Consider the following 18,216-nt stretch of genomic DNA (forward strand, 5'->3'; position numbering starts at 1 on the left):
TTAACTACCGACTAAAATCGATTAAACTTACAATTTCAAAAAGACACATTTTTTGTCTCTCGCGGTCCAGTTTGGTGTTACCGATGGGCGGGCCGTTGGTCATGTGGCGCGCGTACTGCGCGCACGCCGCGCTCGCCGCCTCCAGCGCCGCTTTCAGCGCCGCCACGCCTCTACTGTCAGCGCCGGCGTCGTTCTCTATTGCGGTCTGGGCTTCTAGTAACCCTTCTTCCTGCAACAACACCTCGCCGATCCATCTTATCGGTATATACAACAAAGGACGCAGTTGCAATCAATTATTTGACCGGGCCGTGAAACAGACTGGTATAATTATTATATAGGTTTTATAATTGTAACGCAAAGTATACTTACAAACTTTTCAACGATATTGCATATCATGTTGGAATTATACATGCGTCGGCGATGATCAGGCCATATGCTGCGTACATGCATGCACTGTTTGTGGTCCCAATACGGGAGGTAGTAGTAATTCTTATCGTTCGACGCTGAGGCCTTGGTCGGTGGTGTTGTGCTTTGCCAGTAGCCTGTGTCAGCACTCATTTCATCTAGAAAATTAATACGAAGTTAGTATGTCAATTTTATAAAGTAACAAGAATATTAATTCAGTGGTTCTCAAAGTTGACTAGGCTCCGACCCACTTAAAAATACTGCCAATCTGCCAATCTCGGGACCTCCCCTTAGCCGTCTTAAAAAGGGGGCATAAAATATTTTGATAACGCTCAGATTCCCTACTAGTTACAGGGCTCAGGCAGTTAATATTCGTATTTACAAAGTCGTTGTTTAGCCCCTCGTGCTATACAGCGCCGAAAGCTAGCGAATGGTTTCAAAACTAAACCACGAGCGTAGCGAGTGCTTTGTTAACTGGAATTTTGAGCAGGCGCGAGAATTACACAAACTTGCTACCGAGCACACAACACAAACAACATTTTTCACTACACGAAAAATTATAATTTTAAAACATAACAAATTAAGTCAAAATTAACTATTAAATAGTTATCGTTCTAAATCAACAATAAATATCGTTCTAAACATGCATGAACCTCATCAGTATTTGAAGAATAAAGAGATTATAAACATAGTCTTTATGAGTTGGTGTGGTGAAAATTATATTTCGTCAGCTTGTGTAAGAAAATCAGGGTTTTGACAGAAAGTGTTTAATAATTGGAAATTAAACGAACTTACCTGTAAGTGAAGTTCTATTTCAATTATATTAGCTGCACAAACTTCGAAATGATAAATAACTTGTAGTAGGCGTAATCATACAGCCTCTGGCCATGTTAAGTATTCAGAGTAAAAAGTTAAAATTTCTCAACGAGAATTCAAAATTTTGTATCAGATTTCTGAACGCATAGTCGCGCCCCCGCGCGCGCGCCGCTTCTGTCGCCCTCATTTAGTTTAGAATAACAAGCCAAGACATAATACTTTCACTGCCAGTGACCCGCTACCTAGGCAGGTTCTCTAGTCTTAGGAGCTTTTCGCTACAAAGCGGAAAACGCATATTATCAGCTTCGCTCGTTGCTCGCGCTGGCAGTGAATATGCCAACTGATATGACAGCTTGGCCCGCAACTCAGCAAAGCCAATATTATCTTAAACTTTGACAGGGATTTTTCACTATTAAAATCCCTGTGGCCTATTTTATAAAGCTACAAGTTACAATTTACAAGCAGAAGTCTCTTTCTAACCCTATGTGATGGAGCGAGACTTAAAATAGGCCACTGGTCGTCTCAGGACAACGCGGGTACTGGGCGGGAAGGGATTATCATTTCGAAGTTTGTGCAGCTAATATAATTGAAATAGAACTTCACTTACAGGTAAGTTCGTTTAATTTCCAATTATTATTACGCTGCACAAACTTCTTCAATGATAAATAACTTGTAGATGTTTAGAGATAAGTATTCAAAGTTTGTTTTGGCTTTGTATTACAATAATGAAATCAATGATTAACAATTTCATTTTTAAAGTAGGTACCTTTTTAGTTATCATCAACTATTTTCAATATATATGTATATTTTGTTAACAACATTATTTAGAGATCTAGTGATTATAGAGATGATTATTTCATCAAACTGCCTGTCATATGATGATTGAAACAAAATTAATTTGTTTCTTATTAATAGGTATTTCATTAGTACCACTTAAAACTCAATTATTATAGGACTATCAAAGAAATCAAATGTTAGCATGAGATGCAATTTTTAACGAATTCAACAACTATAAGCAACTCTTGATAGTGTGTTGCTGCTTACAACCTTTAGTAGGTAACACTTATTTTCTCATTAACTAGATAGTAAGGATATATCTTTATATAATTATTAGAATTAGATGGAACTATGATTATGAAATTGAGCAAAATTATTAGAAGTGTCATGTTTTCTTCCATCAATATTAACTCCTAAACGATTTTGCTGCTTGTCAGCCTGAGCAGCCTTGTCAGGCTGCGCATAATGGGTTAAATGAGTGGTGAGATTAAAAAATATCAACACCACTATTTTTTAAGAGTAGGACTTAGTCCATCTACAAATCGTTTGGGAAGCGATTTTTTCTATGAAATAGACATAGAATTTTATTGCTTGAGTTGTAGTAGGTACTTATAGAAATTAAGAGTTAACATGCAATTTTGCATGAGGTTTTTGAAGGCAATAATATATAATCACTAACAATTTAATAATCTACCATCACGAATATTATCATTCATTTATATATAGCTAACCAATGTTTAGCTTAAGCAACCTTACTCAATTTCAATTTAGTTTTATCTTGAAAAATTAATTTTGAAGGTAGCAAAGGTTACTGTAATTTATAAAGCCATAAAGGTCTTTATCAAAAATCAGAATAAAGTTTCATATTTTATCAATTACAGGGTTTGCACGTTGCGTACAATCACAATGGCTAATAAAAGAAATAAAGTAATTTTTTACTTTTTCTGTCTGTACCTAATGAAATATTTTCATTAGTTGGTGACATTGTTGATAAGTAATTTAAGACTGATTAAGGTATCAGCTCACACTTTAATGTTGAGGTGGGTGTAATCTAAAAAACGTTTTTCCTAAAATGTTCAATTGTATCATTTGAGGAGAGCCTATTCCCCAATAAAAACCCAAGAACAAATTTACAGAAAATTACACTTCTATACCTAGCATAAGTAATGCTATTAAAACGGCAAGCACTTCTGGAACAGATACACATAAAATAATTAATGTAATTATTTTCACAAAACATACACCAGTATTTCAAGTGTTCAGGTATCATGCTGCTTGACGGTGTTGGGCGCAAGGGATTACACCATACTGTTGGCCTCACCAATCGGAAATTCCTCCTGTCTCCTCCTCCTCTTCCCTGCTCGTTCAGAGATGGCTGATGGCACTCCCCGGATAACACTGGGATAACCATGGATAAGACGCTGTTGAAACTTGAAATCGGTTAATAGAATAAGTTTATTTAATTGAGAGCTGGGGCTCTAATCTTTACAATTAAATGTAACATATACTCATAAATATTTTTTAAAACTGAGTAGTTTCAGTGACCGTGCCTTCTGGTTTTCCTATAACTTTAATACCTTAGATTTCATTTCAAATTAAAGAAAAGCATAAGTAGATAAAATAATTTTTATATTCATGAAAACGTGAAAGCATCTACTTATGTAGAAAAAACATCTGGGTTACTTCACCAGGATATATGTATAGAATTCACATATTTCATCTGCACGGCTACCAATAACTCGATAGGTATATGAAGTTGCAAAATGTTGCAAGACATTTCAAATTTGTATTAAAACGTTGTATTAACTCTAAAATCCCAAGTTATCACTTAATAGCACAAATATATCATTTAAGTAGAATATTGTAATGTCTTTTTTCGCACCACTGCAAAATGTTCCTAGACATAAAAATACAGGATTTAATTTCACCTATGGAGCATTCCATGAAATTGTCTACCGTTGTCCCGTAGAATGCTCCCTATTCGGTTTATAAATAATTGCGATAGCTGTGTTGTCAAGCTGTGCTCTCAGAAGCATCTCACAATCTGTTAAACCGGAAAGAAAGTCTTTAAACATAAAAGACCACCATAAGCTGAACAAATTTAATGTAATATATATTCTTCTTGACTCCTTCCATAATCCAACAGCTAACTCATTGTAATCTGCCGCCCCAGCGTGTCAATAAACTATTACTGTAAGTAAGTAAATATCTGCAGAAAGTATATTTATAAATCTTTATTTTAATGAGCCACCAAAAAATGTCACACTATGTTTCCTTAAAATATATTGAATTTAGTATACTTAAGTATGTATTTTTGTCTTTTCAGCTCTTTAACCCTTAAAGCGTTTGTGTAAACATACAAATAGCCAAACTTATCCTATGACTATACAAACAACCAATTTATATTAGCAATGTACCAATTTATAAAGGGCTTTATCTTTTGATTAACTTTGAATTTTTTCCCTAGTAGGTAAAGAAATAAATCTATATATTAGCCAGCTTTGTGAGGTACTAAGAAGCTTGTTCCATTTGATTATAACTCCACATAGGTAATGGTACCAAGACTATAATTAAGTGTGTCCTGTATAAGTACCTGCCCTACATAGTATAACATTTGTTATAAGGAGTATCAACAATAGATATATCTATCATCTAAACAGTCTGTGTGTGTATGTGATCTTAAACACTTCATAAAAGGTCTGGCACATATATCTAGCTAGAGAGATATCTAGTTTAATAGTCTAGGTATGTTAAGACTAAAAACTGAAATCTCATCTTTCCACATGAAACAGATATGTTTTCTACATTCAAGAAATCAAGTAAAAACATCTTGGAGCTAGTGCTCATTTAACAATTTTGTGTTCTTAGTTTCTGGCAATTCTAATATCTTGTTAACTTAAAACCGCTCAGTTGCACTACCTAAATGTGCTTATATTATTATATGGATCTTGCCTATAGGTACACCTATAAAGTGAACATTATTTTATAAGGTCATCATAGGCATATATTTGTACACACAGTATATACCTCAGTCACATATTTTTCTAGTATTCGACTATCAATTTCACAGAAGTGATCATATTTCGGAATACTTGCAGGTGTTGGCACAGATAAAAAAGGAACTTTGTATGAGATAGACCGGACAAAATCCTTATATGTGAAAAAAGGTAGGTTAGGTTCATACAATTAAGTAAACCACAGCTTTTAAGAATTTGTTCTAAATGAACACAGGCTGTTGTGATGTCGCTGTGTGCGACCACTGTTGCGACCACATTGTGACTGCAGAGAGGAAAGTCTTGCTCTGCTTCCTCTTCCTTGCTTTTGACCAGGGGTTTTTGTATATTGTTATGTTTAATAAATACTTTATTGTATGAAACAAATACAACAGCAAATCATACGTTAGAAAATATGGTTGGTAGTTGAGCCTTTGAATTTTAAAGTGCCAGGCTTACGGGCTGGGCTGCCGGAGTTTAAAGTTCTTCTGCTAAATTTTCTTAAAACATCACTTGTCAACAGCATGTTTAAAAGATTTAATAAACCTCTTATGCCATTTATTATGATTCAGTCTTTAATTTAAAAAAATGGACAGAATCACTTAAAAGTGACAATACGTTCTTATAGCTGGTACAGTACACAATTTTTGAGAGCTAAATCATCACAGTTAGAGAACAGGAAACTTTATTTTGTATCATTTCAATACTAAGCCTCGTTCCCCACTGGCAAGAATCTCGCCAGCTGCAGCTTAAGTCTCTGGGTTCATCTTCGGAGGACCAATAATTTCTTACAGCGCAGAGTAGTTTTTTGTAATCTTGTCCGGGTCATACTTCTTTTATAATGTTCTTAGTTATTTATCTGTAATCAAACAACAACACTATCCTATAAGGATTTTTCCTATAATATCCAAAATTCTGGTGCATCCCTCCGACAATGTCAAGGTTTGCTCGCTTAATTCTTCGCTTGCTGACATTAGAATAAGTAAGTACCTTCTTAATTTCACCTACTTGAAGATGAGTATATATCAAGAGACGGCCTAATCTGGCATACCACATGATTAACTCATTAGGTTAAAAGCGGTGTCTAGTCAAACACGCCACAAAACCCAGTAGGTAAGTTTATCTAGCAAGACTTGTAGGTGGCTTATAATGCACCCTATTATCAGGTAGGACATGAGCAATGTCTCAGTGCTGTTGGCAAGGAATATGTGACAATATCCCTTGGCTATTGGCAGTGAACGCACCTAGTGTAGTACGCCAAGGTTGCCAAGTGCGAATATCAAACAGAGATGTCTAGATTAACACTCCAAAATGATTAGCACAGCCATTTTATGCAATTAGAAACAGATACTGAATAGCGCTCCAGAATGCATATGCACAGCACAATACTATCAGCAACCAGAGTTGGCTAGTTATAACACTCCAACGCACAGCACTAACACCAGATAGAAATAGCATAAACAAATCATATTTTTTACCTGATAATAATTAATGTTCCTTTTCGGAATATTAAGTGTATTAAATAATTAACCGAATGCTGGCACTATTGGAGAGCGAGGCTTACATCTGGATACCGAGCGATATCTACTTCTCGACGCCGGTGGCGGAGATAGGGATCTAGATTATGCAGAATAGGTTCAAGATCATGATCCCATCGATCGGTATGTAACGCGTATGCTCTTGATCTTCTCCAATCTTCTTATTTTATCTTCTTCTTTACATATTTCGTCCTAAAAACACTTTTATTTTAATAGGACGTAATGGCCGCGGCTGATGAAAAACGACAATGAGGGCGACAGAAGCGGCGCGCGCGCGGGGGCGCGACTATGCGTTCAGAAATCTGATACAAAATTTTGAATTCTCGTTGAGAAATTTTAACTTTTTACTCTGAATACTTAACATGGCCAGAGGCTGTATGATTACGCCTACTACAAGTTATTTATCATTGAAGAAGTTTGTGCAGCGTAATAATAATACAAATGATCTTTAACCTAGTTCATCGGATTCCAAATCTTGAGGACGTCTCACTGATTCGCTGTGGCCATCCAGGGAATTGCCAGAATTGCCTATGCTTAATTCAAACTGGATAGGTTTGTCTGTTAGTCGCTTGTCGATCATGTTTGCGTCGAAAACACTGGCGAAGAGAAAGAATTCTTCGTTCTTGCCAAACGTGGCATCATTGATCGGGGGCATTATCTCAACCTCCACATCGGAGGCCGGGGGACATTCGATACTGTCTGTTATTTCAGTTCGAATAGATACAAGAATCCTGAAAATATTTACAATAGGTACTTTAGTTTAGGGGAAGTAAACTTGTCATGACTGTGACCTAAGCTGTACGATTATGGATTTTATACATTGTTATGTTGTGGTTGTTTAATGACCGGGAGTTATACGCAATGATACCTAAGTTAGTGTTAAATCCTTACCTGGCTCTGTAGGACACCCCTTCTCCCATGCCCATGTTAAGGCTGGCGTGCTGGTCCAGCAAGCTGTAGTCGCGCGTCGAGCCGTACAGGTGGATGTATGCGGGCCCAAAAGTTGGTAAGAATCCTAGTAATTAATTACAATGACATACAATATATATATTATATAAATTATATATGTCTATAGGGAAAAGGTTATTTGTAGGAATGAGATGATTAAAAGCTGTCATTTTAAACATTTGGGTATCTCGCTACGATTTACTTAGGTACATAAAGACTACAAGTGTACCTGTCTGGCCTGTTAATTCATTATTTTGGTGAAATTCATTATATAATATACCAAATTAAAAAATTAGAAAGGCCACTGACCTTTCTCTCCGTCATTAGATATCGACTTGAGGTCAATAAAGTGCGTGCCAATAATGTTAGGATGCACTGGGTCGTTGTCCCGCAGCTGGACCTTTATGCGCTGGCACAGAGGCGGGAACATCTCCGTGAACACGATCTGCTCGTTCCACACGGGAGTGTAACAGTTTTTTTTCACTGAGGTGCAGCCCTATATTGAGAAAACAAACAATTAATCATAACCACCTATCCTTGTTTGTATCTTATAATTTTTTAGATCAGGCCATCGTTTTTAATCCTTCGTTTTTTATTTGAAATCTAAACAAACGTTTGGTTATCTAATAAAGTGTCGAATAAAGTCATCAGATGGTACTCCAGGTACCTACTCTAGCTACACAAACGAATCAGTTTTCCGTACAAAGCGATAAAAAAACTCTCATGATCATGACAGAAAAAAGTTATATAAAAATGATGAATGATGTTATTGTTATATCAGTATATATAGTGATATATATCAGGCATATTAAATAAATAAATATTATAGGACATTTTGTACAGAAATTGACTAAGCCCCACGGTAAGCTCCAGAAAGCTTGTGTTGTGGGTACTCAGACAACGATATATATAATATATAAAAATATTTAAATACATAGAAAACAACCATGACTCAGGAACAAATACCTGTATCATCATACAAATAAATGCGCTTACCAGGATTCGAACCCGGGACCATCGGCTTCATAGGCAGTCACTACCCACTAGGCCAGACCGGTCGTCAGATTAAATGTACTTAACATCCTAATAAAATATTAATATGGATAACTATGAGTCCTGATCGTCACTTTACACCAAGAGAAGCGTTCAGAACGGCGAAAATACACATATATTCGCAATTCATAGGTAGGAATTGTTATTTACTCACCGTCATTCCCGCAAAACACACTTGCACGTAGGGATCGACCAAATCCTGCGTCTCGCCGGTGAAGGCCCGCTTGACGTTCGCGAGGATGGAGTAGTTCATCTTTGGCAACCCGTCCGCTTTGTAAATCTTCACAATGAATTTCGCTCTTTGACGCTCTATGGGGACTCCGTCGGGTAGGAGTAAGTTTCTATAGGGCATAAATGCAGTGTTATCATAATGAGGGATAATTCATTGTAACATTTCTAAGGGCCGATACCGACGGGTAACAACCCGACAGACCTTTTTTAAAAAATTACGTGAAAAATCGTGCACAGCAGTATCGCCTGTGACAAAAATACTCACTGCACTTACTTCCCACACTATGGTACCTATGGTGTATTATATGGTAGTCGGGTAAAATATTTGTAGGCAGTACCTATAAGTACTACCTATCCATGTTGACTGTTGAAGGAGTAAGTAAGTACGACTAGTACGAGTACCTAGATATGATGACAGACAGGGCTATGACAAGTTTTGGGCTCTATCTTCGGACCAGCTGAATAACACCACAGTAATCTTTTTTATATACCTACGTAGCTTCGAGAAGTTACTTACGCTTCGATATCATCTTCATCCTTTTCACTTTTCGGTGGTATTTTAATGGTATCTCCTTTGCCGATGACGCTGATGTCGCACTTTAGGTAGCCCTTGGCGCCCGCAGCAATGTCGTCCGGGTCCGTGAGCAGAGCCCACTTGTGATAAAACTGCCGATCTGCGAACAACAAAGTAACCCAACTTCTTGTTTCTTCAATTATAATACTAGTGGGTGATAATAAAATTATAACAAACAAAACGTATACCTATCGGAGTCGTATGAAATGATTTGATTACTGTTTAGGAATACTTCTTCATCTTCATGTAGTGTCTAAATCGGGGACAATCAGGAACGAAATAAGTACCCACATATTAATTTAAATTCGAGTACGAGTATTATTGATAACATTGCAGGATTTAGTACTAAATTTCTCAATCGTAATGTATTCTATTTTCTTTAATAAAATTAAAAGCTCGAACCAAACAAATCACACCATCAATACACCACATATAAACAATGAGTAGGTATGACGCGTATCGCATTCCCTGAGGCAGGGATGCTCCGACTTTTATTCTCATTTATTTTATTGTATGCAGTGTAGCGTTGGTTAGTATGTATGTCTGAGTCATCGAGATTCTAATGTTATGAACAACTATTAAGTTAGTTTGGTTATAGTAATGTTCCATACTATGACGGTTCAAATTACATGTATTTATTGGCGGTAGTAGGTGTAGGTACCTATGTTTGATAAACAGAATACTAAGAGTGATTAGGTTGTAAATGTGTAGCACCTAACGTGATTAATTTCAGAATGTTTAATGTCATCTACCTATTACCTATGATAAACAATTTTTTTGCGACTACTATTTGTTGTGTATTCTGTAACTTGTATAATTGTTTTATGTGTTAGATAACATTGCAATACCCTTACAGGGTGTCATATTGTGGAACATTATTAGTTAAGAACATCTGTATAAACACCAATATGAAAGCAATAAACATATTATTATTATTTGTATGTCTTTTCCATATCTCGGGACCATGGGGTCCCGGACCTTTGGGAGGCGTACGTGGGGCCGAAGCCAACAGCGCAGAGGCCCTTTAAGACACTTTAATCTAAAAGCAAGGGATACACGTGGCGGATACCATCCCCGAACGCACAATGTGATACATCCGGAGATGGTCCCCGCCAGGTGCAAAGACTATTGCAGTACAGCACTTTTGTGCTGCGATGGGAACTAAGGTCATAGGCTATAGATTTGAAAGTTGGATGGACTGGATAATGGGCTATGGGAGAGACTAGCGGACACCTGCCGTGACAATCAGTCTCAAAATTGTGTAAGACAGGTGGTGACTCGCCTACTCATTGAGTGGGCCCCGCAATGGCCGCACGCACAGTGCGACAACAGGGCAACACTTTGGAGTGGCTATGAAGTTGTTGAGAGGTGAGTCTGCGGTAGCCAGATCCCGGTAATCCGTTCAAGGGCCGCCGGCGTTATGACATTTTACACTTCCAACCTGGAGCATAGGTCCCGCTCTTGCGACTCCACTCTGGCCGGCCAATCAAGGCAAGCACAGAGGCGAGGGCCAGATGACAGGGCCCTCTGGAATAGGGGTCCGCGGTGTCGCCACTCACCGTCAGCTCGCCACAAGCTGCCCCCGCGGGGTTATTATTATTATTATTAACGACTTTGTGTCAGGCACGCTGCACATATGTGACTGTAGCAAAGGGTAAAGTAAGCTGTAGGTACAACTAGCCGTTTATTTTCGAAATTTCGGCTCATTGGCATTAGCTGAATACCGTATAGCTGTACATAGGGTACCTATATTCCTATTTATAAGCAATAAGCATAGGAAATAATTAGGAACCATTACCTATTTTATTAATTTGGGTCATGGATCCAAATAAAAGGATTTTGTGGTGACTAATTCGTTTTTAAATAAGCTGTAGGTATGTACAGTCAGCAGCAGAAGTTGCTAAGCGGGTTAGGTGTTCAAAATTACCTTGACACGCTCTTATTCTCTTAACAATAAAGTAGCATCAAGCTTATTTTTAACACCATGCCCGCTTAGCAATTTCTGCTGCTGACTGTACGGCTCAAGCCTCATAGTATGAATAAGCATGAGACAAAAGACAGATACCTAATTTTGCTGTGACAAGCGCTATAATAGTAGTTTATGTGACTGCTACATAAAGAAAGGCATTCAATAAGGCAATAAAAGTATATAGTTATATTCGTTCACTGATTCAAATAGGAGTGTGGGTTTAGGAAACGAACTAAGTGAGATTCAAAAAAGGATGACACGAGTGTTTGATTGCCTAATTATCTCCCACGTGTCTCCCACACTGTTTTATCTACATACATATTAGAAGTTCTGTATGCTATGTTCACGAACCGCGTGTTACAACCATCGGGGCATCGCTTCGCTGTCACGGAACTCGAGCGGTGGCGAGAAATGGCGTCTCCGAATGATCTTTATCGCTCATATTTCATATTACACGAAAGTATATACCTATAATATGAATCGATCTCGTGAACTGAATCGAAAGCGAAAACAATTCGCGCTTCTAAGCAGATGCTGCCCCCTACGCTTCCAAAATATAACCTTCAACAATTTACGACTTTTTCTAACTCCTACTGGCCGGAGCGAGGACGTTCTGAGGACTTCGTGGAATGAAATATTTTAATTTATTGCTTAACAGCTTTATGTAGGAATGAGCGTGAATAACAATGGGACCATTATGAAACTATAACTAAATGAAATATTAATAAGTTTTAGTCAAAAAGCGCTGAATCAAGTTACAAGCAGATCTACCTAAAATAGCTTATGTACCTCATCACCTAAAAAACAAACGACGGTAGAAAGGCGCGACACTCATTCCGCTGCCAGGACATTCTGAAAAAGCGTGAAGAAATTCAAAGTAGGTGCGTCAAAACAAGTAGCCGAAGGAAAAAGCATGCACAATGAGTCGATGACATTTAACAAGTTGGATGCGGATGTACTTACAATTAGTTATACCTCATTTACATAACAAAGAAAGATTTTAAATAGTAGGTAGCACTATGTACCTACACAACAATTGTAATGGGTAGGTACCTACTTGGTTCAACGTTTACTATAATAGTTGTTGTTATATGTAGTTTATTTTCAACACGCGCTTTTGGGCGAGTAATGTGATTGTTTATTTTAACTGGAATGCAAAGCACAAGCAAAAAGAATGCGTGTTGGTAGAAAAGGACTCGCACATCAAATAAAATTTAATAATTGATGAAAAGGCGATGACATAACAACATTTCTGTTTGAGATTCACAATCAGTATTAAATTATTATTTAAAATGTACTTAGAGTAGGTGCCCGTAATTGTAATAAAAAAAATACTGGTGGATACATAGCGACTTTTTGTCTTGTCTGGACGCAACAGAATTTATCAAATAACCAACATCGCGTTTTAGTCGTGTGTTGTGTTCCTGAAACCTACGATTATATCGCTACAAAAAGTCGTCATGCAGAACCGGCTTAAGTGGCAAGTGAGTAAAAAATAAGTTTGTGAGTGAGTACTTACCGGGCTGGCTCCAGACAGTCGCGACGTCCAGCTTGAAGCTGCCCAGTAGCTTGTTGGCGCGCAAGATGTTGCGCGACTGCAGCACCTGCCGCCAAACTTAACAGCTTAAGTAAACTGTAAACACCTAACTCACAAACATAGAATAGGAATCCTCTAGACCGAGTCTAGAACAATTATTTCATGCAACCGATGATTCCAAAAATGCGGGGTTGCGCGGGACGAGGTGAGCAAACCGTGCCGTGATTGGTCCGCTCAAAGACACGGACGTCACACAAAGACACTTTCGACTCGAACATGGAGTAAAATTACCGTATGCGTGGCAGAGGGGGTAGCGCGACTATGTTCAGTCTGGAGGATGTCTTGTCTGTGCTCACAAATTTCTTTAATTGTTTTATCCAGATGATCTAAAGGTTTGGTAAATATTTTATTTAGTAAATAAGTAGGTATGGTGACGTAACCCTGTCTCCTGACCGATTTCGATCGTAGCACTAGCACAGCGATTGTACCTATTCAATAAGATTGACTTCAAAGATTATAAATATTACTTACTTACTAACAAGTTCCAAGCTCCCAGTAAAGTATACCTACCCCTACCTACGTAAATTAAACACGAGTACTAGCAATTATGTAAATAAGTACCTAGCTTGTAGATTTCCATTCTAATTATTTTATTGGCTGGTACGAGTATATACCTGATATCTAACCCAATAAAAACTTTTGAAATAGGTACCTAGGTATCCCAAACAAAACTTATAATCTAGAGATCTGCTAGTTATATTAATATGTAATTACGAGTAACAGCACTTTAGGTAACACTTTGCTTAGTTTAGTGTTTTAATAAAAATGCATATTAATTACATAGGTGTTATGTACAAAATGTGATCCTTTGGCTCATACAATGATGATGTAACTAATATTGGCGGTATATAGGTACCATATTATAAAAAGGCTAGTTGATAAGAAACACCCTTACATCTATTCACTCATTAATTAATACATAAAGCTCGTATCTCGATCGGTCGACGACCGGTCTGGCCTAGTGGGTAGTGACCCTGCCTGCGAAGCCGATGGTCCTGGGTTCGAATCCCAGTAAGGGCATTTATTTGTGTGATGACAGATATTTGTTCCTGAGTCATGGTTGTTTTCTATGTATTTAAGTATTTATAATATTACATATGTCGTTGTCTGAGTACCCACACCACTTCTTGAGCTTACTGTGGGACTTAGTCAATCTGTGTAAGAATGTCCTATAATATTTATTTATTATTTATAAAGCACTGCTAATATCGTTATTCGCTCTTTTTGCTTTGCCGAAGACCGGTAAAAACTAGGTTACGTACGTAGGTAGGTACGTACGTGTCGCGTAAATGTATACTCGTAGTTAAAACAAAGCAGCGTTGGATGTGTCGTGATTACATGAAGTGTGATCGCGCGTGTGTGTCCAGTAGTAAGTAGGTACACAATACACAGCACACCGGCCACTCGCGCCCGGTGCCTGGCAGCTCGCATGTCAGCTCACACGCCAACATGCCACTTCATCAGTGCTGCCTAGTACTTAGTGTCCCATCCGCATACAAAGATCCATTTTCAGTATCGGGGGGAATGCCTACTTGTGTTATTTGGTTTTAGGTAGGTAACTATGTTGAAAACTATAAATTATAGGTAAGTACCTACAATATTTTGCCTTTCTAGCTCTCTACACACAGTACCTACAGTATACACTTTTGCCAAAATAAATGGAAAACTATGCTACGTACTGATAACGATTAGATATAAGTATAGGTATTTTTGAGTTAAACTTTTCACAATTTATAAATGTCAATTAATAAATAATAATTTCAGCCTATATACGTCCTACTGCTGGGTACAGGCCTCCTCTCGTGCTCTAGAGGGCTTGGGCTATAGTCCCCACGCTAATCCAATGCGGATTGGGGACTTCACATACACCTTTGAATATCTTCGCAGATGTAACTATGCAGGTTTTCTCACGATGTTTTCCTTCACCGTAAAGCTAGTGGTAAATATCAAATGATAATATTTCGTACATATAAAGTTCCGTAACGGAACATTAGTACGAGCCAAGATATATTATGAACCCGCGACCTCCGGATTGCAAGTCGGGCGTCATATCCACTCGGCCACCACCGCTTATCAAACCAAAGAAATGCCAAGTTATCAGAAAAAAAATGTTTAATTACTTTATGTGGAACCGTTAAGCCCTGCGGAACTGTAGATTTACCTGTGCGCGTTCTTATGTTTAGTTACGAACGCGACTTACTACGTATGTGTACCACAAAATCACCTACAAAATATCGACAAACAGGAGGTATCCATCTCGTTTTACGCCAACCGATATTCCTAATAATGTAGCATGCGATGAACGAAGCAGGGCAGGTCAACTCATAAGTTCTAATCTTTATTAATAGGTACATAACTGTGTTTTGATATGACTACGTTTTCAATAACCCTCTCTCCCTGAGTAGTGCATATGAATGCAGCGTTAGCTGTGAATAATAGGTACATGAATAGAATAGAATAGAATATATTTTATTTGTATTAATTGTACATCGTCATATTCATAAATTATTTACAATTAGGGGAACAAACATATTATTATAATATTAAATGAATGTTACATTTATATACAAGTCAATTACGCTTCAATGCAAGTTAGATTAAATATACATGCTTAATAACATGCAGGTATTAAAAAACTTTAGATTTAGTTCGGATTGAAATGAGTAAGTATAGGTAAGACAGGTCTTCCTTAGCAACTACGAAGAATAAATAGTAAAATGAACTAACAGAACTTCGTATCTTGGAGCACAGAGTTGGAATGAATCTGCACTTGACGGCTTCAGCTTATTGCGGGTTGTGCCAGCAGTAGTTTATCATATTGTACCTGAACGCTAACAATAATATACCTACTTACTCTTCCGAGTTGGCTCATAGTGCCAAGAATTTTTATTTTCGATAACATTAAAATAAAGACAATAGCTATCAGTCTATGGATTTTATAATATTTAATTACAATGACAAACATTATTCGTACAACCATCAAAAAAAGCAAACGTCAAGCAAATAAAGCAATTATTATATTTAAATCTCAAGTTGGCGGTAGCTAAGACCATTGTTTAAAAAGCTCAACATCTTACCTTTTGCGTGGAATTCACATACTACGAATTTGTAATTTAGTTAAAAGGCATCCAAAATATTATGTTCTATTTATTGTTCAAGTAACCCTAGACCACAATACAAACATAAGTATTCTAATTCAACCGCCCTGCATCAGCTGCATGACTGACATTTATAGAAGTAACATTTTTCTTCTACTTTTTCCTAATCAGTAGGTACACGATCCCAAATATGCCGTAATACGTAGGTATACTGTTATAAATTATAAATTAAATTCCATAAAACTTACCGACAGCGTAATGATCTTGTCGAACAGCATTATTGGAGGCATGTGGAAATCAAACACGAAATACTGAAATAAAAGTAAAATGTTAGTATTGGATAGGTTAATTAAACCTAGATATGAATCCGTACAGTCACGGTAGGTATGAATTAGTTGTACGTTTCAATTACAACTGTTATTGTTGTGATAAATGCAACAACATACGTTATAACTAGCCGAAACAATTAAACAAGCATGCAAACGAACGAACTTGCCGGGAATTAACTATGTAGGTACGTGTACTGACACGCCAAGTAAGTAACTAGTTAAGTTTATCCCGTTTAGGCACCTACATCAGGTTTCACAGCATATAACATAGGTAAAGTTACAACGATTTTGATAGCATACACAGTGCAAGTGTAAGTTATTTATACGTCATAATTTCATAGAGGGTAGAAGTTTAAAATAACGCACCGCGTGTGCTATCAAAATTGTTGCAGACTTTTCTTGGTCTAATTCTACACGGTTTCGCAGCATATACTTAATTACTAAAAAAACCGGGCAAGTGCGAGTCGGACTCGCGCACGAAGGGTTCCGTACCATAATGCAAAAAAAAAAACAAAAAACTACCACCACTCCAGACGTTGCTTAACTTTGGTCAAAAATCACGTTTGTTGTATGGGAGCCCCATTTAAATCTTTATTTTATTCTGTTTTTAGTATTTGTTGTTATAGCGGCAACAGAAATACATCATCTGTCAAAATTTCAACTGTCTAGCTATCACGGTTCGTGAGATACAGCCTGGTGACAGACGGACGGACGGACGGACGGACGGACAGCGAAGTTTTAGTAATAGGGTCCCGTTTTACCCTTTGGGTACGGAACCCTAAAAAGTAATTAAAATTACCTACTAACAAATTTAAATATCGACATATACGTTTAAATGAGTACAGGGCAGGTATTCGTGGCGGCGGGAATCATAAATAAATTCACCTGGGAAAATATTTACTTAGGATTAAGCATTATGTCAGAGCGAGTATCATAAATTACGCGGAGTTGAGAGTGAATTTAAAACGAGCCTCGGGTTGTTACTGCGTGCGAGCTGTTTTCACACAAGGTAACTAAATAGGCTTCACAAAAGGGCTTTTCACAAAGGGTGCGCAATTCCGTTTCCGCAGTGCTGAAATAGGTTTGGTTGTTTGACATTATCGATGCCAATCTATTTTTAGGAACGTGGAAAAAGGAGCCATAACGTAGGCATGAACTACACTTGACTGTGGGTTAGTATCAGAACGATGTCATAACATAATGTAAGGACGTTTTCTTTGTTTTACCCCTGTGGCTCCAGGTTGGGACTTATTGCTCGCTCTAGTTTTTACAAAGCTAAATAAAAGGGGTTTAAGGGTCTCCCCTAATATATCGACGCGCATTCGGCAAAAGCCGATAGGAAAAAGCTTTATGTCCGCGCAATAAGAGCGAAAAAGTCGTCATTCGGCTCGGCTCGCATCCGCCGATGTCTTAGGGGAGACCCTTATAATACATATAATATGGAGTGAACATTTTAGGCTTACTAATTTCTTTATGCTTTCATATATTATTGGATCTCGTCGTTGACGCATTCTGTCTTGCCAAATAATACATACACATGCCATATGTAGGCGTTTTTGAAACCCTCTTTCCTCTCAGGAGCTCGGGACTCTTATGAGGGCAATACAGTAGGTAATATAACCTCTGCGGTAGTGGTGCGGTGCTAATGAGTAATGACTTACGTAAATGTTAGGCAACCTCACCTCGTTGTAATAAGGGCAGTTTGTGCTCTCCTTGACGCTGGTGTACTTGCGGCTGTCGCCGACCTGCACGCACACCACCGGGTCCATGTTGAGCCCGGCCAGCTGCCGCGCCTCGATCACCGTCACGCACACCTGGAAGTCGGCCGCCTTCAGCGCCGACGCTCCCGCCGTGTCCAGAGCGCTGCGACTACATTCAAACCAAACGA

The 18,216-nt window shown here is 37.9% G+C and overlaps 1 protein-coding gene across 1 annotated transcript in view; it reads right to left on the reverse strand.

The window, feature by feature from the left end:
• Nucleotides 1–18,216, reverse strand: part of LOC134678790 (otoferlin-like) — a 56,922-nt gene that overhangs the window by 9,849 nt on the left and 28,857 nt on the right. Inside the window, exons 6-15 of the mRNA XM_063537481.1 lie at nt 18,011–18,197; nt 16,248–16,310; nt 12,824–12,908; nt 9,279–9,435; nt 8,685–8,871; nt 7,787–7,973; nt 7,421–7,544; nt 6,983–7,260; nt 370–563; nt 32–229 (exon numbers count right to left, since the gene is read on the reverse strand). Of these exons, the coding sequence (XP_063393551.1) occupies nt 32–229; nt 370–563; nt 6,983–7,260; nt 7,421–7,544; nt 7,787–7,973; nt 8,685–8,871; nt 9,279–9,435; nt 12,824–12,908; nt 16,248–16,310; nt 18,011–18,197 (1,660 nt within the window). The remainder of the gene's footprint in view (nt 1–31; nt 230–369; nt 564–6,982; nt 7,261–7,420; nt 7,545–7,786; nt 7,974–8,684; nt 8,872–9,278; nt 9,436–12,823; nt 12,909–16,247; nt 16,311–18,010; nt 18,198–18,216) is intronic.

This window comes from Cydia fagiglandana, chromosome Z, assembly GCF_963556715.1.
Source record: "Cydia fagiglandana chromosome Z, ilCydFagi1.1, whole genome shotgun sequence".
Lineage (NCBI taxonomy): Eukaryota > Metazoa > Arthropoda > Insecta > Lepidoptera > Tortricidae > Cydia > Cydia fagiglandana.